The sequence below is a fragment of the Podarcis erhardii genome (genome assembly GCF_964252035.2).
Source record: "Podarcis erhardii genome assembly, chromosome: 1".
Classification (NCBI taxonomy): Eukaryota; Metazoa; Chordata; class Lepidosauria; order Squamata; family Lacertidae; genus Podarcis; species Podarcis erhardii.
This window is the reverse complement of record NC_138497.1, coordinates 94,359,239-94,384,119: the sequence shown is the minus strand read 5'-3', so window position 1 is coordinate 94,384,119 and position 24,881 is coordinate 94,359,239. Positions and strand designations below refer to the sequence as shown.

Sequence of the window (24,881 nt, the reverse complement as noted above, 5' to 3'; positions counted from 1 at the left end):
TAGTAACAAGAAAGCTTGAAATCCCCTTTGCGTATCTTGTTTTTCAAGTTTTTAAGTGGGATGCTGATTCACATTTAAATTTAAATGCACACACTTTGAAAAAATGTGCGGAATTTGTAGCAACTGAGCTTCACTTCAGTTTTCCAGCTGCAGAAGAAGATACGAAGGGATCTGTGCCTTGCAGTAGTTAGGATCAAAACGGAGAAGAGCCTTGCTTTAAATGAATAGCCTGAGGAACAGCCAAAGTATACTGATCAAATGTAGGGGTGGGTGGAGACAAACATTGCAGGAATGCTATTTACATATTAGAGTTACACTACTATACAGACATAGCGCTGGGATAGAATGGATTTCAGAATCAAGAGCTGAGATCCTTGATGCTCAAGCCTAGGAAAGCTTGCAGCATTGATAGTGCTTTATGGTTATATTTTAAAAGCCTTTCACAAAGGATGGAAGTTTCATGACCTCACTTGATGCTTGGCCATTTTCTCATGATAGGCATCGCAGCACACATACATACTTTAAGCAACAACATACCCTGTCTTCTAAATACATGGTAATTAGCAGGAAGCTATATGGCTGGGGGCAGATTACCCAGAATTAACTAATGGCATTTGACAAGTAGCTTCAGATGTTGGACACTAAAATTTGATCATAACTTTGTAGAAAAGCAGCATGCAATTATCATGATACCAGAGAGTTCAGATTTAGATGAAAGACAGGACCTGGAGGCTTTTCTAGGTGAATGCCATTAACCTAATTAAAGTATTAACAGGAGAAATAACAGGTTCTCCAAAAGTGAGAGCCTAGTTTCAGGGGTGACATTTAGGTTGGCAAAGGGGAGCAATATTTCCACCCCTGTGGTTCAGGCCAGGTGTAAGCAAGCTTCTCAAGCATAGGCATAGCCAGGAGTTTGCGGGGGGGGGGGGGGGCAGGCCTTTTGTTAGGGGCAGAATCTCAGTTTGCTATGTATTTTTTTTTTTAATTTCTATTGATTGGGGAGGCAGCTGCCCCTCCCTGTCCTCCCTTGGCTATGCCCATGTTCTCAAGTGCTTCTATCCCTTGTCTATACAGACTCTCAAACTGGCTCCTCCCTGTTGCAATCTGAAATAGTAGCTCTGTCTTCATGTTCTTCAAAATTTAATTAAGAATAGCCTTCAATACATTGATCAGCTACTAAATAATTAGGAAGACCTTGGTCAATCTAGAGACACAAATGCTTTGTTACATGATCAGACTATACAGTAGTATGTAGGTAACATGCACACACACACACACACACACACACACACACACAAATATTCAGACAATAATGCCAATCCAGTAAAGTGAAACTGTAGAGTGCTTGTTTGTTTATATGATAAACTAGTTCAATACAAGTAAAGGTCATGAACAAACAAACTATAAATACAAACTTCAATGAGGTATATTTGTCAAAGCTTTGGAATTATGCATATTGTACATGTTACACATGCCTTGGATTTTTGTCATTAAAAGCAAACTGAAGATTAATTAACCTGGAACTGTTAAATTGTACTCCTACTGAGCACAGTAGCTTGCTTTCATTTCAAATGACTGAGGGTGCTGTTTTAATCTGTTTAGCTTATTAACATACAAGTCATTTACCACTTATTCACTTTCCATAGTAATTGTTGTCTGGCAATTGTTTCTCATTGGACAGACTCTCAGCAGTGTTTAAGATGAGAGAACAAAGCAGGATGGGAAAACTCTTACCTTTCATAACAGGAACATTTTTTTAAGGTTGAAGTAGAAAAAATCAAGGATAAATTCTAAAGATCATGCATGAGAAACCTATGGCCTGCAGATGTTGTTGGACTCCAACTCCCCTCAGACAACATAGCCAATGTTCAGGGATGATGGGAGCTGTATTTCAACAAGAACGTGCCACAGGTTCTGCTTTCCTGCTACAGATCAATATTAGTATTTGTGAATACTTAATCTGAGTCAGAGTTTGCCCTATGGCACTCTTACCTCTACCCCACTATTACCAACAGGCAGCCCCTCATGCATACAGAATGAAGGAGCAGAGCTTCCAAAGAATGGGGTTTAGTCCTCATATGCCTTCTGTTTTCATAGATTAACCTCAGCATCCCTTATGAAAGCTGCATACTTATAGGAGTGCATCTTATGCCCCAGCCTGACCCCCCTCCTTTTCCTGTATTTTCTGGTTCATTTTTCCTTGATTGGCTTGGCTTGTAAGAGCATGACTGTCAGTTACTGAGTATGGAAACCTTGGGATATACGAATACGGTAAGCCTGCAGCTTATGCACATTTAACTTGTGTGCATTTAGCTTTATGCACTTAGCAATTGGGGGGGGGGAATAAGGTGGCAGAAAGGGGGCGGGCTTCCAGTAAAAAAAACTTTAGCAATCCCACCCACCCTTTTGCTCCCAATGTGTTTTTCACTGTACGTGACTTTGGCTTTAGGCACAATCCCAGGGAACATCAACCCTGCATACCTTTCAGGCTTACTGTATACAAACATGATAATAATGGAATCAGATTAGTAAGGCATGACAGGTGAAATGTACACCTTCAGAATCAGAGTATATGCATGAACAGATCTTTATGAGCAATGATCACAAGGCAGAAAGTAGCAAATATCCAAATATGCTGGATCTACACCGGCAGCATTTAAAAGCCTACACTTGAGCACTAAGAGTTTGACAGATGTAAAAGGAGGGATCAAGGGAGGGGGGAAGAGAGGGGGCAGCAATGGGTGTGGAATTAGAACTGCTAATGTCCAGTTTAAGTTTGTTCCATGGACTGTTTTGTGTTTTCCATCACTTGAATATTTTGGGTGATCTCAGTGGCAGCAGTCCACAGGCACTAACAGGCTAAATTAGCATTTGTATGAATGATGGTAATGATGTTTTCCTTCTGGAAGACTGACACAGTAATCCTATGAAAGGTAATACTGTACTCAGGGAGGAACACACAAGCAAAAGGAGGTTAAGAGAGGAGACCAAATTCCACTGTTAATTACAGTCCATGGGCCAGAGTACACATTTAGGACTATATACTCCCTTCATCCAGACCATCATTCAACTTGCACTTGGGGGAGGCTTGCATAAAAAACAAGGATAATAATTCACTCTTCTGTAATAATCAAAGCTTCCTGTTCTCATTATCTGTTCATACTACATTGCTATGTTCACAATTACTCACTTCAAATAATTGCTCAGCTTCAGGACCACCAACATTTTTGTCTTTCGGTTTTACTTCAGTCTAAGATTTTGTTTCTTTCTGTGTGTATCTTTCCCTTTTGTTGTTTTTTTCAACACTTTCTTCTCCAAGCAACAAATGGTCTAACGTTTTAAGTTTCACCTATATCACCATTCCTTCAGCAAATGTCAAGGAAAACCAGCAGGGTTGTGCTCCTCTCACCAGCTCTCTCCCATAAATGTCATCAACAAGGGTGACCAAGGCTGTTTCAGTGCCAGAACCAGGCCTGAAGCCAGACTGGAATGGATCCAAGTAATCAGCTTCCTTCAAGCATGCCTGTAGATGGACCACCACCACCACCTTAATATTTGCCCCTGGGTGATAGTTGTTTAATGCTTCTGGGTCCAGGGAAGTCTTCCAGGAGGTACACCACCACCTCCTTTGAGGCAAATGGTACTTTCCCCCTTTCCAATGAAGCACTGATCACTCTGAAACTCACCCAGTCAACCCTCTATGGCTAGTTTGAAGAAGCCAAGATGGGCAAGGGTCAAGAAGGCAGGTGATTGGCCATGCTTATTCAAACAGCTTGTCTACATCCTCAATAAACACACAAGACGTAACCATCTTGTACATCCTCAGGCTGCAACAATCTAAACTGATCCAGTATAGGTAGAATAGACAGCACTCTAGACAGTCACCACAGCATGCTATCAATCACATTGACAGTTTCTTCCCCCTGTCTGTGTCAGTCAATGACAGGGAGGAAGGGCAAGGAAACTCACAGCATATGACATCATCTCATGTGGTTATCATTTCTAAATGTTATGAGGCACGGAGTGGGGACATCTCACACTAGAAATGACATTTTCAGCCATTCTTTGCTGCCAGTGCTACACTAATTCCAACTTTTAGGCACATTCCTCTCTCTGTTTTAATATTATCTCACATGGAACCCATTTAAAAATTGTCCTAAGAAATGTCAGATCAAACAAAACATTTTTTTTAAAAAAAGAACCAGTAAGAACAGTGTGTACATCTGATTAACAGGTACATTGGGCAAAGACAAAAAAGGAAATACAATGTATGAGACGAAAGAAAAGCACTTCATCCAGTATCCAATTGCCATCATGTCCAAGTATTAGTATTATGTTAACCTGGATGCCCATCTCACTCATTTTACATCCTGTCAACATTTAGCAGAAACATTTGCCCATTTAAAGCAATGCAATTTGGCCCTTGTAAACACAACTTCTGCTGTTGTCTGCATTAAAAGTGTAAAAGTGTAGGTTAAAAACAAAAAGTACTTAAGTACAGTTAATTTCAATTTAACACCTGAAAATCCATAATCTAGCTAAAATATAATCAACATTTAGCTAAAATATAATCAATATATTTTTCTAGCTAAAATATAATCAATATATTTTTAAAAAATATATTGCTAATGCTATTAGCTATCCATTTTCACTAGCAAGAAATAGCTTGCTCCAATATCAAACATGTTTTGAAACATTCTATTTCAATTAATTTTTCAGATATTTGGTAATAGTGATATGTATCTTTCATCCAGCATAGTTTGCCTCAAAGCTACTGACATTTAGAATGCTCTATAGTAATTAGATGAAATAATCTAACATTTTCACCACATTAAGCATGAGTGGATGGCAAGCAATGTGGTGTTACTTCTTGAACCTTGAACTAACAAAAGATTTAAAAAGATATATATTTTTATATTGTTGTAAACTACTGTGATATATTTTTTATGATACAGTGGTATATAAATATTTAAATAAATAAATAAATAAATCTGTACAGTATCAGAAAAAATACATTCTACCAGCAGTTGTTTGGCTGGTACAATTATCAACACATTACCTTGACCAACAGAACTCACATCTTTGATATACAGTATGCCACATGCCAAACTCTGATACAGTTTTTAAAATCCCCACATTAGAGATATTTAGATCAGCTTTTCTGAAGCTGTTTTCCTTCCAATTCAAACAAACAAACAAACAAACCTGCATTGTTCATACTTAACATAAAGGTCATGTCTCCACTGCTGCTCTACCAATCAGAGAGTCAGCTGAACAAAAATATATGATGTGTTTGAGAATACTGGAAAAAGAAATGAGGTTATAGGGTTGTAGATGTGTAAGTTTTTAGATCCTCGCAGATTTGAGGAATGCTTATTGCTACAACAGGCTCCGCATCTAAGATGCTTCCTATCATCATAAATAACAAGAGTATTTCTGGACAGTACAGTAGTCAAAATAGTGTTCTTCAGGTGTTGCGGACTACAGCTCCCATTAGCCCCAGTCAGCATAACCAATGGTAAAGGATGATGGGACTTGTAGTCCAACAAACATCTGAAGGTCACCATGTTGGCTCTAATAGGTAACTATGTGGGAGTGGGGCAGGCAGTGATGGTCAATGCAGCCTAAAACTGATAATTTCTGTTCTTGGCTGTAACTGTTTCTTCTTTCCCAATTATATGCCTAGCAGGCAGCTAATCCCTAGCAAAACAATCTGGGAATAGAGAAGCCCTGGAGGTAATTCTATAGTTGTGTTATATATGGCTCCTGGATTTGCACTGGGTTGCCAGGACTTGGCTCCCAACTTCTAGGGGGGAAAGGGTGGTCATGAAACACCAAACTTTTGTGGATTAGGATTCATCCATTTTGGAATCTGCCACAGAAGAGTAGTATACTGATGGATTTGTCCAGCCCTTTGTGTCAGCATAGCATCATATTTTAAACACTTCAAGGCTTCTGCTACCCTGATAGCATGAAGGAGCAGGAGGATCTATCACAACATCTCTGTCCCATCAAACTCTTGTGTGGAATTATAATGGTTACAGTGCCTCTTCTCACTCAGTCCTCTGTATAGTAAGCACATCTGGCTGCTATTCGGTGTCCAATCTCCTGTATATTGAGTGACATGTCTGAGGCAAAAATATGTTGAGTCTTCTTACACTGCAGCAAGTGGAAAGTACTATAATAAACTATTTTCATCTCCTTTCTTCCCTTTTAGTATTTCTAATTTGCTATAATATTTCCCTTTGTTTATCTACTGGAATATTGCAAACCCCATATCTTAAAGAGCCAGTTGCTATGAATGTGTGTGTGTGTGTGTGTGTGTGTGTGTGTGTGTGTGAGAGAGAGAGAGAGAGAGAGAGAGAGAATGAATAAGAAATAAGAAAAATGTGGTTCCAATGTTTCATTTATTTGCAATTACTTGTTCTTTTCTTATCAGTGCCCAAATACATTCTGTTTCTCTACCAGTGAAAAAGCAATTACGCTCCCTCCCCTGGCAAAGAAACTAAAACTAGTTTTTCTTTTATTGGAACTAGACTTGAAAGCACCACCACTGGTGTTTTTCAGTATCACCGTAGTCAGCCATTGGAATTTGTAGTTATCATGGCCAACAGTTACTGCAAGCTGAAGGGGGCATGTGACAGGACTGTGAATGAAACAAGAATGCAGATGTGGAACTGCACAATGTCTGGATTAATTTGACCAGAAACGCTGGCCAAATACCAATGGATGAGAAAGCAAAGACAAAAGAGAAAGTAAAATTCAAGTTTGGCAACAAAAAGCTAAGTTAACAGAAGTGCCCATGCTGTTTTCAAGGAAATAACCAAGCACTGCATTTGTCAAAGAAATGCTGCAGTATCTGGTTAGTTAACGTACAGTCCACCTACTGTTTAACTGTACATACATGTGTGATCTTGAAAGAGAAACTGTCATTTCTATGGGTTATTCCTTCTTTCTTTTTATGACAGCTTCAGAGAGACTGAGAGAGTAGTGAGAAATATAGTGTCCTTTTAGGGTTTTTCCTACTTATCCTCCTTCTGCAGGCAAGAAGTGGCCTTGAATGTAAATACTTTGTTGTAATTTGGCATAAACCTTTGCTTTAGATCAAGCTGAATGACTTTGAAATTAGTGGTTGTACTTCTACAGCCACAAATTTCTAATACATGCAGAACAGCAGCAATTGATATTTATTTTAAGAATATGATGATGATGATAACAACAACGAGAGAGAGAGAGAGAGAGAGAGAGAGAGAGAGAGAGAGAGAGACTGCAGAAAAATAAAATAAAAAGTGTATCCCATGTTACAGGTTGAGAGAATTGGTCCGAGGTGCGAAAAAAATTCAAGACAACTGATGTACATAATATCTTATCCCTGTGGCAATTACATATTACAGCTCAGAAATAACTTGCTTTCTTTTATTGTTCTTGGCTGCATGTCACTGCAAAATTCGGGGCATGGTAGTATTGTTACTTACCTGTCGGGTCACAATACAGTGGTACCTCGTTTTAAGAACAATCCTGTTTACAAACAATTTGAATTTACGAACTCCGCAAAACTGAAAGTAGTGTCCCGGTTTGAGAACTTTACCTCGGTCTAAGAACGGAATCCGAAAGGTGGAAGGGCAGCGGTGATGGGAGGCTTCATTAGGGAAAGCACACCTCAGTTTAAGAACAATTTGGATTTAAGAACAGACTTCCGGAATGGATTAAGTTCGTAAACTGAGGTACCACTGCAAGTTGCTGGTAGGCTCAGCTCAACTTGGTAGGTCACAAGTCTGGCAGGCCTGCTCTTGATTGTCCAGTTATTCATATGCATAGCTAATCCATTAAAGTAAAGTCTGGAGGGGAACCATTTCTCAAGCAACTATCATAACTTTGTGGATGTGAGCCAGAAATAAAGAAGCTTTATTATCTTAACATAACAATATAAAACAGGCTGTTTTCAAGTTCCAATAAGCATATATGGCTGATGTCTAGCAATTTGGTATCACTCTCACTTGTCCTATTCTGTTGATGTTATCTCAGATTTACTGCAGTCAGCAGTGTCTGGCAAGTTCTCTCTCTTGTAGCCATGTGGATAAATATGGTATTAATCAGGGCTCCTTTCTTCTTCTTCTTCTTTTTAAAAAAAATTAAAATCCAGGATTAAAAGTGATATACATGTGGTATCTCCACAACAAGCTTTGTCTGCATGGCAATTCTCCTTCTAGTGAAACTTATCATGTGGTTCCTTCTGACTGATTACCACCGCCAGATGCTTATGGAGGTATCAATGGCTGCTGTGGACACTTCCTATGCACTCCAAAGGACCCATGTGGCAAGCTACAGCATATGTTCAGAGTGATCATGTGTATGCTGCTTATCATGGAGGAAAGGTACTGTGAACCTCAATTTTTATATATTTTCTAGGAATGTTGATATGACATTGACATACTTCTCTAGAGACTGCCACCCTATTATCTCTTTCCCATCTAGTATCTCTTTCCTCCAAGTCATTCGGTAGCAATAAAAAGGAGCTTGATTGAATGAAAATCAATACAGAATTGCTACTTGATGGTAAATTAACTGCTGGAACTCTCACGCCCTTCAGAGAAAGACACTGATGGACATGGGGCTAACTGAGAGCATTTCTAAGGAAGCAATTGAGCTCCAACTCCGGCTGTTATAAATATATTTGCGTTTGGCACAGAAAAGTTGGTGATTATTCTGGTTATAATCTCTAAGTCTGTCACAATGGAATGTCATCATAGGGTAGGATCTGGTGCAGGGGTGGCCAACTCTCTGGCAGTGATCTACCCCCGTTTTTTGGGTTCAGCTCAAAGTTGTTGAACTTTTTTTAGGGATTTACAAAAAGCTTTGGGGGGGAGTTCTGGTTTTGGGGGGGGGGGTTAAAGGCAAGGGACAAAGGGGTAAAGTTATTCACAAAAATCACTATGGATCAAAACAGCAGAGAAAGCTCCGTCTTCCCTTCCAGAGATCATACAACAATGGAGGGTGGGGCAAGGGGGCGTAGCAGGAGTCAGTTTTAGCAGAGCTAAGGAAAGGGAGCCAGAGATCGACCGCAATCTACCAAAACCTCACGGGGATTTACCAGTAGATCGCAATCGACCTGCTGGACATCCCTGATCTAATGGAAGCATGAAAGCCCATGCTTCCAGGATAATAAATAGACACTGTCACAGTGAAGGAGAGGTTAGAAGGATGTAGTACATTGAACTTCGATGTTCATCTGAATGCTTTTGCTGCAACCTTTAGCACACAATTCACTGTTTTTCAGCATCAGAATTTCAATATTTCTTCTTATCATGATCATTCTCCTCCGACTCCATGAAATCACGGGCAATAGGAACTGACTAGGAAATAGGAATTTTTGTGATGCCACATTTTGTTACTCTTTTTCACTGAATGTGGACAAGTGGGGTAACACAAGTTGCAACATCATCACATAATAAAGACATTATGGCAGTGTTTGCCATCTGTAAAATATTGACGAACATGGATTAACATTTTGGGTTGACTATCTATCAAATCCCAAAAACAGATGTCATTTTTTAGCCACAGCAAAAAGAAAAAAATTAATGGGTGATTATTTTAGACTCAATTATACATCTGCCTTTTTGAAATTCAAATTAGTGTTATTTAAAAATGCTTTAGCATCTTAGTACAAATTAAGATACAATTCAACCCTGTCCCAATGTGTTTTTAGTCTGAGGAACATGAATGGGGCAGGATTAAAATGGAGGTCCAGGTCTGATGTAGGAGAAAAAAGGATGTTGATAGGTGAGGCCAAGTCAACAGCAGCAAAGCACAGACTAATTGATGGTGATCCAGGAAAATTGCATGCTTTGCGGACAATCATTATATATATATATATATATATATATATGCAGGTTTTGGTGTCCTCGGGTGTCTTCCCGTGTAAAAGTTGGGGTGTCTAGGCGACGTTTCGACGAGGTCTCACTCGTCATCTTCAGGCTGGTGCTTTCGGCTTCTTGTTACTGGAACAGAGCAGGATCTCAGTGTTTGAGTTCCTATAAATACTGTAGAGGGGGTGTGGTGTATAGCCTCCAATGTTCTGGGCAGAGAGGAAGTTCCCAGGCTAGTGTGCCTTTTCTTCTTTTGTTCCTTAATTACTTGAGAGATATCTTGAGTGATTTCTTGAGTGATATCCTGAGTACCACTTAGGTGGGTCATTAGGTGTGGATTAGTTGTTAAAGTCTTTGTGTCTTGACCTCTTGAACTTTGTGAAGAGTTTTCCTGAGAAGATGGCTGTACTGTACTTAGTTGTGCTCTGGCTTGGCTTCGTGTATAGGGGCGAGCTGTGGTTTTGTGGCTTGTGTCAGCCAGATCTGTGTAGGGATTGCAGGGGGGTGCAGCATCCGGAGGTGCCACCATGGATTGGCTACTGGATGGTGTCTGTAATTCATCTGTGGAGAGGGTCTGGGTTTGGGTCTGGTGTGGTTGATTGGTGTTGGCGTTCTGTGTGCCTCTGGATCTGGTGTCAGTTTTTGTGGGGAGGGCTAATTTCCAGATGTCTGGCAAGCGGGATGTGTCGTCACGCTTGTTCATGTTGTGAGGGTGTTTCTCTATCTCGATGGCTTCCATGATTATTCTCTTGTGGTGATGTTCCGTGTTAAAGAGCAATTTGGAATCTGCAAAATTAATTTCGTGTCCTGTTTCTTTCATGTGTTGGAAAAGAGATTAAGGAACAAAAGAAGTAATAAAGTAATTAAGGAACAAAAGAAGAAAAGGCACACTAGCCTGGGAACTTCCTCTCTGCCCAGAACATTGGAGGCTATACACCACACCCCCTCTACAGTATTTATAGGAACTCAAACACTGAGATCCTGCTCTGTTCCAGTAACAAGAAGCCGAAAGCACCAGCCTGAAGATGACGAGTGAGACCTCGTCGAAACGTCGCCTAGACACCCCAACTTTTACACGGGAAGACACCCGAGGACACCAAAACCTGCATTCCTGTACCCGTGAAAATCTACGAAAGCATATATATATATATATATATATATATATATATATATATATATATAAATATTTATTAAAGTTTTTGAATACAAATACACAAATAATAAACAATCTTACTTCCAACACAACGTAGTTTCATCAATTCTTTGGACTCCCTCACGTCTCCCGCTCCCATTTACATCGTTAAAAGGTTTTTCCAAGCAAATTATCAACTTGTTTACGGTCTTATATCCACTCATTTAAATATAATCTAGCAATTCTCCAAAAAAATTATGTTTTCTTTAATCTCACTTATCATCGAGTTCAAATCTAGTTTAGTGATGGCCAATTTTTTATAATCTAGCATCCTTCTTAACATTCAACCAAGTTACAATGTTTTTGTAAATACATCTTAAATTTCTTCCAATCTTCTTCAATCCTCTCTTCTCCCAGGTCTCGGATTCTGCCAGTCATCTCGGCCAGTTGCATATAGTCCATCAGCTGCATCTGCCACTCTTCCAGTGTGGGTAGATCTTGAGTTTTCCAGTTTTTAGCAATGAGTATCCTTGCTGCCGTTGTTGCATACATAAAAAATGTTCGATCCTTCTTTAGCACCTTCTGGCCGACAATACCCAGGAGGAAGGCCTCTGGTTTCTTAGTGAAGGTATACTTAAATACCTTTTTCAGTTCATTATATATCATTTCCCAGAAGGCCTTCACCTTAGGGCATGTCCACCAGAGGTGAAAGAATGTTCCTTCATTTTCTTTACATTTCCAACATTTATTATCAGACGAATGGTATATTTTGGCAAGTTTAACTGGGGTCATGTACCATCTATATATAATTTTCATTACATTTTCCTTCAGAGCATTACATGCGGTGAAGTTCAACCCAGTGGTCCATAACCTTTCCCAGTCCTCAAACATAATGTTGTGCCCAATGTCCTGTGCCCACTTTATCATAGCCGATTTAACCATTTCGTCTTGTGTATTCCATTTTAACAACAAGTTATACATTCTAGAGGGAACAGGCTTGTTGGATCAAAATATGTAGAATATAGGAGTGCACAGAAAGCTAAATGCACTTCACCAACTCTCTTGTTTTGCTATTCCAAGCAGGCTGCAACAAGAGAGAATGTTCCTACATCTTTGAGTGCTAAAATATTACCTGACTCCTGCCTGCACTACAAAATCTTGGTATCACAAGCCTCAGTGGAATACTGCCTTGTCCCAGTAGGGTCAATCTGCATTTCTTATGTGTCTTCAAATTGTAAAGTCAGAAGGGACACTGAGGGCCCTCTAGTTCAACCCCTTGCATAGCAGGAATCCTGTCGACAGGCATCCCTGGGTGAGCTCAAGCCACCAACCTTCTGGTTAACAACCAGACGCAATGGCCTATTGTGTCAACTTGTCTCATCGCATATATTTAAACACCAGGCAAAAACGTTTCTCTTCAACCAGGTATTCAGCAATTAGCATTCTATGGCTTTTTATATGTGTTTGTGGGAGTGGGGTTAGTGATCTGTGTTAGTTTTTCTTCCATTATGTGTTTTGTATTCTAATTTTGTATTTTTCTGTTGTGAATCCCCCTGGGATCTTTAGATGAAGGGCAGTATACAAATTAAATAAATAAATAACAAACAAACTATGGCTTACCAGGAATGGGCAAGCATGTTCATGCACTCTATTCAAAATCTCACCTTCACCCTCTTTCCTTTACTGTGCCAATAAAAAAACACCACACCACTGTCTTAGCATTGTATATGAACTAGAGGTTGCTGTTTGCTTCTCTCGAAACAAACCATGAGAACAAGCCAAGAACAAACCACGGTTTCTGGCCAGTAAGTCTTATTTTGTTTAACTCCAGCTTACCATTATATACAAAACAGGCCAATGAAGTTAACTCAACAAGCTTTATTTTTTCTTGCTTTGTGGGCAGACATGGCTTGTCCAAATGGACTGTGAAAAGTAGAGTTTCAGTAAGTGGGAAACATTTAATTCACACAAACAGGCCTAGGGAACATGTTTGACATTTTGTTTGGGTATAATTTCAAAGTATAACTAATGAGGAAGCTAAAGCAACTGCCAGGATTTGTTGATGAAGCTCAGAATGTCTGCAGGGAGCAAACTTAACTATGCTTTAGTGAATGCCTCTCAACAGGACACTTTTTAGGCATTTAGCACCCTGGGCAAATAATTAATACAGCATGTTTTCGCTACTTGGATCCATTTGCATCTACATCCAGGCGACTCTTCCCCACTAGCCTGTCCACCTTTCCTTCCCACTAATTCCAACTTATGTCAGAATGTGAATTCTTCGTGCAACTTAGTGCATAGAAAAATACTTCAAATATGGCAATCTCTAATTTGATCACTGAACACAAGGTTCAGTTTCTGTGCATGTGCTAGTATTAGAAACAGTAGTACAGTAGCAATAGAACAAGTCGTTCTTCTATCTCTAGACAGCTGTTTCTATAGTGGGATGTCAACAACATTATAAATTACATCGCAGAGCTCAGCACAGTGTGGTCAGCTCATAAAACCTTATAAATGTGATTTCAAACCACATTCCCATTTCCAATGCTAGAGTTTTCAGACTCTGTTCTACATATGTACTGATTTTATACAATGAATCTTTACAGTTCTACACATATGCTTGTTGAATAGTGCCACATTCTGTTTCATTCTGCTCACAACTGAGCAAATGCATCCATTCTTTCCCCCTAAATGCAGAACTTTGTGAGTATTTGTAAATTGGGCCAAAGGGCTGAACTGACTTGGAGGATTTTGCTGCTTTTTCCAGAATCAAAGCTTGCCATTTTAAAATTAGATTTCTAGTTCATTTGCTTGTAAAGCTATCCATTGCAATATAATATAATGCAAATTTATCTTGCTGAGTGTCTGTAACCAGCCAAAGAAAAACAGTGACAATTCAAAAACATTAGACATTCTTCACTTTAAAGGGCTTCTATTCCCCCCCCCCTCAATATTTTTAATTTATTTTGGATTAGTTTATAGAATCACAGAACTGTAGAGCTGGAAGAGATTCCGAGGACCATCTAGCCCAACCCCCTGCAATGCAGGAATCTCAGCTAAAACATTCATGATAGGTGGTCAGCCAACCTCTTATTAAAAAACTCCAATGAAGGCAAGTCCACCACCTGCCAAGGGAATTTGACCTCAGACTCCTAAAGTTGCAAAATATAAATTTGTTTAAGATGGATTAAAATACGTATACTGGTCATCATCCCATGAATACCACCAGGATATGGTTTGTTCAAACTAACTTTGGTTATAACAAGCAATAGTTCGGACATATAACAGAACTGTGATTTGTCCTTAAAGAGAAGCAGAAGATTGCAAACTCCTTTGCATGCAATGGAACAGTAAGGGAACACAATGGAACACATATGCCTGAGGCCTGCAGTGACTTATTCCTTAGGCAATAAACCATTGGAAAGGGTCAGACTGACATTATTTTCTGCCAGATATTCTTATCAGGGTCTTCACAAATGCATTTTTTGGCAGAAAAGCACGATAAAAATACTTTAAAAGATAAATAATCATTTGACTATTTTCAGATAACTAGGCCCAAATTTTGACCATGTGCTGATTCGTGTAACTATTACAACCCACCAAGTGCTATTCTCTTCCCACAAAGACTTTTAAATAGAGTTTGTGTCAGGGCAACATTTAATGGATTGTGCTCTTCATTTCGGAGAAGAATTCTGAAAATAAGGAAGAAGAAAACCAGTCTCTGAATTCTCTAACAAAAGAAGAGAGAAACAAACTGCTACTTGATTAAAAGGAGCCAATTTCTGGAAATCAGGGAAAGGCATTCCAAGAAGCCAATACCCCATTCATTTGAGACCAAAACAGAAATTATTCCTGTTTAATGTTTAATTCACCCCCCCCCCAATATTTAGGAAATATTGATGTAAAGATAACACATGGCTTCTGAAATAACTAATAGATTTCTTCCCAATTATTAGATTAAAATTATACTGGAATAACATAAAGACACCCTGAAGGTTTAATAGAAAATGACCAAAAGATAAGCTAGATCCCATCCTTTTTACTCCCTAGTATTCTTGATTCCAAACTTTCAAATAATCTTAGTACTATTGAAAACATTTATAAGACGCAAATTATTTGCAATTACGCTTCATTGAAATCTCAGTGCTAATTTTAAGTAAACAGGTTTAGAATCCTAGTGTCAATTGCAGCTTTTTATGGTCCCAAACAACCACCACTTTCACGTTCTTCCTAACCTAAATATAATGCCATTTGCCTACAAGACAATTCAGGCATTGAACAAGACTTCACAGTATTGCAGGAAAAGATGGTGGCACAGGCCAAGCTAGACACCCAGGAGCAAAACTAATAACTGGGGGGGGGGGGGACTCTCAACTGGTAAGGCTACGGATGAAGTGAAGTTAGAAGTATTGTAAACTGAGCTCTTTTGCAATGTCCTTACTAAATTTTGAGAGAAAGTAGTGGATTATGTAAATATTACTGTGAGGGGGGAAATTACAATTTTCTGAGGAAATTCTTGTGAACTACATTCCTACTACAGTATATGGAATTTGACAACTGGACAATGTAAATTGATTCTTCATGCTCCTACTGTGGCCAAGAGACTAATAATAAGGCACTGGAAAAATAAGTGTTCAGCTCCATCTAATCAATGGATTGAAGGTATGACTACACTTGCAACTTATGCAACTTATGAACAGATTGCTTACAGACATAGACTTGCATGGACAAGTATAATGATATCTGGAATGCACTTATACTAAATATAGTAGGTTAAATGTATGTGTGTGTGTTTGAATAATAACAGTACTATCAATGAAATTTATTGATTTCATGTATCTACTGATTCATTCATTTTATGGGTCTATGATCTGGGGTATTGAACTTTGGGTAACTTAAGATGGTGGGCAGCAATATGGATTGGAGCTAAGGTTAGCTTTCATTCAGAAGTGTTGTCACCTGTGCATCACTGAAGAATGTCTGGAAATCCAAAGGAGGGCAGTGAGTGCCACTGTCACTAAAGCAGTGGTGCCAGCAGAGAAAGCATGTGGTGGTCACCACCCCCCTGCCCTGGTTGGTGGCCACATTGTCAGCATGCAGAAGACTGACACCTGATCTGGCAACAGCATTTTTCACTATTGTCTTCAAATGCCTGCTACATACATGCTAAAATTCAAAGATTCCTGCTCTGCAGAGTACTCAGCAAACCATTTCAGACTGAAACTCCCATATGAACCATGATATTGAATAAATTTATTTCCCTTCCAATACCTGTTCTAGCTAACACTACAAATAACACCAACAAAATAAAAATGCTTTTAAAGCATTACTAGTTCTTCAAACTATTCTAAGCCACCAGAAAACCTTCTGTAAATGGAAAATGCTTGATACTTTTCATGTGGGGAGAAAAATCAGATGACACCATTAAAGAAAGCACCAAAGATCCATTAACTTTACCAGTTTCAACTCACTTATTAATGGGTCCTTTTGATGCATGTGCATTGCCAAAGCATGACCCGACAAAGGATGCCAGATATCTAGTTACCCAAATTAGTATGAAATTCCTTGTGTTATTTTAAAAACATACGGTTATTTTTATATACATAATACTATTATAGTCTCTCCCTCCCCACCCAGGCTCTAAAAAAGCTTCCTTTATTTTAGGATCATGTAACAGAAAATAAGAGCTCCAACATTTAATCCTTATCAATCAACAAAAAGAATTGCACACTACTTCTAGTATGACTTGCTACTACACAATATACTTTGAGCTCACCAAGAAACTGCTTGAAATTAAGCCAGGGCAGCACTTTATATTAGTAAATTTTGCCAAGTCAATAATCCGTTCCTAACCCAGAAACTTGATTATTTTAATGGGCTCTGATACCTTTAAATTGTCTCAGAAAAGAACCTCCAATTTCTCAGTCTGTCTAGAATACCTTCTTTCATTGCTTTCTGAGTCTTGGATGCTCCCCAGAGCTGGTGAAATATTTGAGGATGTTTTCTGAGGACAAGTAAATGTAGACATATATAAAACATTAGGCCTCAGAGGTATCATGTGTTTCCATCACAGAAAAGTTGAGAATCTTGGCTCTCAGACAGGCTGATGTATTCAGCAGAAAGATAAATCGGGGTTGAGACAGAATATTACCTTTGCCATATGGAAACAAGATACATATAATAGAAATTAAGAGATTGCATAGGCCTAGAATGAAAATATTTTCCCTTCCTTCCTTCCTTCCTTCCTTCCTTTGCAGATGTCTGCATATGACATACCAGAATGATACCTGGGAAATGAGGCCGTGTATCCACTCGGCTACTCAAAAATCTCTTAGGAGCTAAAGAGGAGAGGTGTTGGTAGTCTGACATAGTGGGAAGCTTCATTTTATGGTTGTCAAAGGAAGAGGAAAAGGAGAAGCCTAAGAATTCCCACCAAAGTTATATGGAACTCTAGGCAAAATAGTATGGTGTAACTGAACCTCAATACATGCACAGTGACTAGAGATAATTTATGTCATATGCAGAGAGATGGAGAGCTGCCAACATTCCTCTGATCATTCTTCTTATAATTAGAAGTATATTTTTAATCAGATCTAACATCAGCACCTGGCACAGTAGAGCTGTTGATGGGGTTTCAGCATCCAGGTATGCCCCCCCTCCAGTATCCTGGGTTCACAATGTGAGTTTACCCAACACTAAAATTGGTGGGTAACTGCCGGTATTCTAATTTTCCACAATTCCCCCATCATAGCGTCACTCTGGGGTACTGTGAGAAACACAACTTGCTTATACTGATTAGATATTGTTGTAGACATGCTAGGACCTTATGGTGAATGACAGCTGATAAATCTAAGAAATCATCATCATCTCTGGGTACATGACACAGATTTTTGTTGTAAGCCAGTGGAAGTGGCAGAAAAGAACTAATGAGTATTAGGAGTTTCCCTGGATTAAGCAGAGTCTGAGTGATGCTTTACTGATAGACATTTGTAATGAAATACAGGTAGTTAAACAATATCATTCTGAGGGCCTGTTCAACAAAATGTTGGGAGCATATAGGCAGTTTTCTCTTTGATCCTTCTTTAGAAGAATTACATTTCTGATTGCAAAATCTAGTGATATATCGCCTGGTTGGTCTAATAAAACTTGTATCTTCTGCACATATATTTAATCCATAGCTGTGAATAAATAATACTTAAAATATTGCCAACTGTGTTTCAGAATTCCTTGCTCCTCCTCATTTATCACCATATTCCTGCATTGATTTCATACTGTTACACTGTCCACAGAAATGTACTACTTGTGCAATTTCCATTAAGAGAGGTATCTGGGGTCAATTGCTAGACAGCATCAGTGAGGGTAATAATCTGCCTCACTTTGTTGCTTCAGACAGAAAGAAGAAAGAGGAGATTGTTAAAGTAAGGTCAATATGATAAATTATAGGGCTTTTTGCTGAAAGTGAACTATGTCTTTTTTCCTGCTAGTGCTGTTTAAACTAAAATAACCCAATCCTAAATAAGTAGTTTTCCTAATATTCCAACTACTGGTTCACAGGTCTAAACAGATGTGCCAGTCCTCTCCATTTGACCAAGAATTCCATTTTAGGCAAGCCATTCCCACTTGCCCTATATACCTTATGTCATATATGAAGTCAGGTGCTGGGCAGGCAAAGACACAGCTGGGACCAAAAGCAGTGTGCAGACACTGTACATCATATGATCAATGGCCCCTGAAAAGCCCTGTGCATAGTGCATTGTGTGACTATTTGCAAGCCCTGATGATCAACAGATTGCTAGGTCTTCAAAGTGCAGCACAGAGCTTTCTGCAAACACTGATGATCAGGTGGACTTCTCCTCATGGACTAAAAATCCATCTGGATGCATAGCTTAGCAATCAGGTGTCTGTCTTGGCCATGCAAGATTATGCTATATGTAGCTATGTTACCACTAATTTACCATGCTCATGTATTGTTTCATGGGTGAGCTCAAAGTTCAGTGGTAGAGCACATGTTTTACATGCACAAGTCTGAGGTTCAATTCTCAATGCTTCCTGCAAAAGCAGTGATACATAAACTGGTGTCCTTTAGATGTTGCTGGACTACAACTCCAGTCATACAGACTATTGGCTATGCCAGCAGGGGCTGAAAGGAACTGGAGTCCAACAACATCTAAAAGTCCCAACCTAACAAAACTCAAATTGCAGGGCTCAGAAAGACCTCAGCTTGAGACCTTGAAAAGTCACTATCAGTCAGAATAGACAACACTGAGGTCGATGGACAAATGGCCTGATAAAGAAAGGTAAAGGTAAAGGGACCCCTGACCATTAGATCCAGTCGTGACCCACTGGGGTTGTGGCCCTCATTTCGCTTTATTGGCCAAGGGAGCCGGCGTACAGCTTCTGGGTCATGTGGCCAGCATGACTAAGCCGCTTCTGGCGAACCAGAGCAGCACACAGAAACGCCGTTTACCTTCCCGCCGGAGCGGTACCTATTTATCTACTTGCAGTTTGACGTGCTTTCGAACTGCTAGGTTGGCAGGAGCAGGGACCGAGCAACGGGAGCTCACCCCACCCCATCTCGGGGATTCGAACCGTCGACCTTCTGATCGGCAAGTCCTAGGCTCTGTGGTTTAACCCACAGCGCCACCCGCGTCCCTTACAGTATAAATATATATATATACAGTATAAAGTATTTATGTTCATATGTAACAACAGCCAGATCTAGCTATAATTTTATTATAATATAGACATAAGCAAACAGCAGCATCAAGTGTGCATGGCACTATTGGAAGCTGACTAATTAGAATGGATAGATTAGTGGTACTGCCTAGAAAGACTCTACTTACTAGATGGATATTTTCCTTACCAGCTCAAAACACAAATTCCTAATGTGATAACACCAAATCTTAGCTACCCCACTGAGTTGCACTCTAATTTATATACATCTGCAATACTAGCAATACAGTAACTTCCTTAAGGACAATCAGTTAATCACCTTACACACACACTTACACACACACACACACACACACACACACACACACTGAACTGAACAAAGTCCACAGATGAGACTTGTATTGTATGCAAGCAAAGAAAAACCAAATGTTACAAAAAAAAAAAGGTTCATGGAATCAATCCTCTCCAACACATAAATATCATAAACCAAACTCTAGTGTCCAACACAAGAACAAAGAAAATCAGACAAAAAAAACACCAGGAGTGCATATAAACAAGGGGGTGGTGGTCTATATATTCTAATCATTATAGTCTAATAGCTAAGAATGTCAGCAAGGTACTGCAGACGCACACTTAAAAAAAACGGTCTTGGTATTCTTGTCCACCATTACCCTCTCTCTCCCTTTTGCCCCAAGGCAGACTGGAATAAAACTCCTTAAAAAGCCAGAGAGTGGTCTGATTATAGGATGGAAGGAGAGGAACATCTGTCAGTGGACATAATGAGGCTATCATAATGCGGCTACCATAGAGGAAAATAAGGGTTGTAAGATCAAAGAAATGGCAAATGTAGAACTAGGCAGCTACTGGAGGCATTGGGTCACTGATCTTGTCTTTCTGTGTTTTTTAAAAGGAAGTGTACCCGCAACAAGTCATGCAGTCATAAAATGGGGCACAGTCTATTAACTGGCTGCGATCTTAAAGTACAACAGTATAACATCCCATTGGGTTGAACAAGCAACAGGGTTTAAAAGTGTTTTAGTTGAGCTGGAATATATATACCCAAACTATTTAACATCTTATGCTAAGCAAAGAAATGTCACAGCAAGCATCTCCAATTAATGTACCTGAGGAATAAAGTGTATGTGTGAAAATACAACATAGATATAATCTATTTCCACTAGAACCCAAGGGGGAAAATTTTAAAAAGAAAAAGTGTACTAAACGGTTAGGTGTGGGGCAAGTGCTTGTGACAGTGATCTATGTAGGAAAGTATTAAGCATCAGATTTCTAAGCTTGCAGTACACACAAAACAGGATAACATCGAAAGGGGCAGCTTCACTGCCACGTTATCCGGCATGAGATGGATGACTAGTTGACATTTATTCATGGACATTTGACCTACTGCCCTCTTATCCTAAGGCACATTCACGAAATATGGTCACAAATAACACTGGATGGTGAAAGCTAGTGTTGGGGTTTATTAAAGAGTGAAAATAAAAGTAATCAAGCAATGACAAAAGCCATTCCAAGCAGACTGAAAGCAAAAGTTTCCTCAGGAAATTAAATCTGAAGGTTTATTGTGGTGTGTATAACCTAGCTGCTAGATCTCTCAGCCTCCAAATATCTGCTCTGCTAGTCTGATTTAGGTTTTATTCTTATTCAGCTTTAAGCTCTTCCCACATCACCAGGTAACTATGGAAGTGTGACTCCTTTGCTATGCTAACACACAGCTAGATCAATCTTTGAGTCTAGAGATGCCTCCACATAGCAGTTTATCGTGAATTTGGCAGCCTTTACCTTTTCTTCATTTAATCAAGTTTTCCCCATACCACAGAAAATCTAGTAGGTAGAAAGAACTCATTTTTTGGAGATGGAGTGGAGAGGGTGTTGGCGTAGCTCAGCACAGTGTAGGAGTAAAAAAGACTAGGGAGAAACAAATCAGCTGCAAGCTTCCATCTAGGAGCCCACAACATTTGCGCACTTTACCATCTGATCCACAGATGGTAAGTGAGAACACAGTAAGAACCTTTGCATGTCAGCCAAAGCATTTAGAGTGAGCAGAAAGAACACAGCATATGAGGGACAGAGGTTCTTAGATCCTGGCTGTCAGGATTACATAGCTACTTTAATTGAGACACTTATTACCATCACAGCAAGCAATCTGAAGTGTAATTTTAAATAATTCAAATTTTATTCGCTGCTCAGAAGAAATTCACTATAATTATTGGATAACTAGAATAGGAAAAAGACATACCTCTGGCCTTTGACACCTGCAATATATATTCTATGGCCCACCCTATTCCTGTGATTGTAATTTGTTTTAAACTATTGGTAGTACTGTATTTTTAAATTGCTATAACCTTAGAATCAATGGGTGGGAGGTTTTAGAAGTGTTTCAAGGGGAATAATTGCTTAGGGAGATATGGGGAAGCTGTGGGAATATAGGGACAAGAGAAGAGAGAGACTGTGTGTTCTGAAGGGGATAATAGAGATATAGTACAAGATATTTAACGGTATGACAGAGGGGCTGAAAAAAGAATAGGAAAATACTGAGGTGAAAAAAACTATGACCTGAAAAATTAGAACCTGGGGGGAAAGTTTCCTGATGGATTTAGAAGGGAACATCATGGGCTATGACCGAAAGGGACTGAAAAGTGAGTTGAGATTGGTAGTAGTGATTACTGCGGAAAATAGGGTGGTCTTTAACTTGGGGAAATGGGAACTGGTGATGGAGAGAAGGAAGGATGATGTTCTGAGGGGAATAATGATGGTGCTCTGTGTTTACTTGGGTCACTTCTGTGACCATTCTGAAAGCACACAGGCGACCAGACTGATTTTGAGTACACTAGTAGGCCCTGAGGTATGATTATAAAGTCAAAGTACAAAGAGTGACAGAGATGGAAAAAAGTTCTCAGATCATCTTGTATGTTATTGTAGGCAGCAGCACACATCCCACCCCTGGAAAGCAGCCCCAGAGTTCTGTCCCAAGACCCATGTCCAGCAGTCACCTGTGCCCATTGCTAAATGCAAGTTATAATATGGAGGGGTATCCATTTTAAACAAAATGAACATTCATTCTAGCCATTCTAGAGCTTATATCTGTGTTATGGATGTAAGTGCAAAAACCACATTGAACATTTGTGAAAATGCTAAAAAGAAACCTCCCCCTCTGCTTTTTCAATTTTGCACGCACAGAATGAAATAATCTGTAAATGAATTGTGCTGTTTTCATACATGACACACAACCAAACCTAAATCTCTAGCCTTTCAGTCAGTTTCTGCTCTGTTCTCATATGGTGTCATGAGTGTGTGTGTGTGTTTGGCCTTATTTGGCTGCCTAAGATATGATTAGAGTGCACATGAAAGGCAGAGCTGCTGTTTTCCCTGGCAGGGCATACAAAAATGTACCAAAGGCCAATACTTGGAAGTGAGCAGCTTGCCAAGAACATATCCTCCCCACCAATGCATTTCTTTTGAACTTTTACCTTGGCACGCTAGCCAAGTAAGTCACAAGTTTCCGAAGGTCTTCCTGCCTTATTCTGTCGTGATTGCTGCGTGCTGGAAATGTCAGGATGGGACCTCCCCGTTTATCACGGCCACCTGCAGGAAAATAACGGGTTGTTAGAAAATTAACCAGGAAGCACATTACATTATATGAGCCAAGCTGACAGACTCAAATGACTGAGAAGCAGTTTCATCATCAATGTTTCCACTCACTCCATACTACTTCAGTGGACATGCTGGTGATCATACATAAAATGGGTTACAATGTGGGAGTTGCCTTATGCTTGTTGCCTTATGCTCTACAAATCTATGAATTTGTGCCCACAGTTCAAGGGTATACACAGCTTCACTGGGCTTGCATTAATCACACATCCCAAAGATTCTAGAGAAGCTACAATACTGGCAGAAAAGGCATTAATTGGGGGAATTGTCATGCGTCATTCACTCATATTTTACAGGAAGACCAAATGAGGATGTTATCCAGTTTTTATCTTGACACATTTAGCCAGCGATTGTTCTGCTTTCCTCAACATAGTTTTGTTTTTGTTTTTTTAAAAAAAGAAGGGAACAGTTGTGCAAACTCCAGAAATATGCAGTTGTTTTCCCATTTTTTTTAATGGGGGAATGATTTTGATGTGTGCTGACATTTTACAAGGTTGAGTCCTATGCCTCTTCACACAACCTTTAAAATATGTTATTTAGGAAGTTTCCCACCAACAGGGAATATTTGTTTTTCTGTGATTTTTGAAGCAGGCTCATAGTTTTAAAGCTCCTTGCCTTTATGAGGAAAAACACACACACAAAAGCTGTTCCAAAAATTTCCATAATGAGCAGGCATTGATTTTAAGTTGAATTATAGGTTACACGCACACTTGTTGCTTGGCCTTAGCAACAGACCTAACCATGCCAGGTGAGCACAATTGTTCTGAGATAATTTATGTTTAATCCATAGCAATTTGCACCCTTTTAATGGGAACTGAATCAACCTTTCTCTTGCTGATTTCCATGGAAACCTTAACATATAATCTGTAGTTCCATCTATCCTGGATAATAAGAGATGGATCTGTAGAAGCAGGTTTTGGATGTGTTTGAGGGTTATTACTCATCACAGCTTAGGCCAGTCAATTTGGGGTTATGTGGGCGCACTGGCAGAAGCACCAGATTGGCTACACTAGTGCACTAACACAGCCCCAACCTCACAGTTGCCCTACCCCATCCAGCTAAGCTGTAGTGCTGCCGGTGTCAGGGGGAGGCTCTAAGGTTCCACGCCAACACACAGGTTACTACTGTAAGCTCCTTCTAGATTAGGGAACTGGTTGCTTGTCCTTCCCACTTTTTGGTTTTGATACATACAGTATCAGTAACTCATAGTTTCTGATGGTATAAACGCATATATTAGGTGGAAGTGTGTATAAAAATACATATATGCTACTCTATTCTGCCTTGGTCAGACCACACCTTGAATACTTTGTCCATTTATGGGTGCCACAATTTAGGAAGGATATTAACAAACTGGAATGTGTGTAGAGGAGGACGACCAAGTTGATCAGGGGTCTGGAAACCAAGCCTTATGGGGAACAGTTGAAGGAGCTGGGTATGTTTAGCCTGTAAAAGAGGAGACTGAGGGAAGATATGATAGGCATCTTCAAATATCTGAAGGGATGTCACATGGAAGATGGAGGAAGCTTGTTTTCTCCTGATCTGGA

General features: G+C 39.5%; 1 protein-coding gene across 16 annotated transcripts in view; it reads right to left on the bottom strand.

Annotated features, from left to right (window-relative positions):
• KALRN (kalirin RhoGEF kinase) overlaps window positions 1-24,881 on the bottom strand; it is a 510,268-nt gene that overhangs the window by 266,351 nt on the left and 219,036 nt on the right. For all 16 annotated transcript variants that reach the window (XR_014158556.1, XR_014158557.1, XM_081869922.1 and 13 more), the window contains one exon: window positions 23,157-23,271. Coding sequence is in view for 13 of the 16 variants with exons in the window: in XM_081869922.1 (XP_081726048.1) it covers window positions 23,157-23,271 (115 nt within the window). In the remaining 3 variants the exon portion in view is untranslated. The remainder of the gene's footprint in view (window positions 1-23,156; window positions 23,272-24,881) is intronic.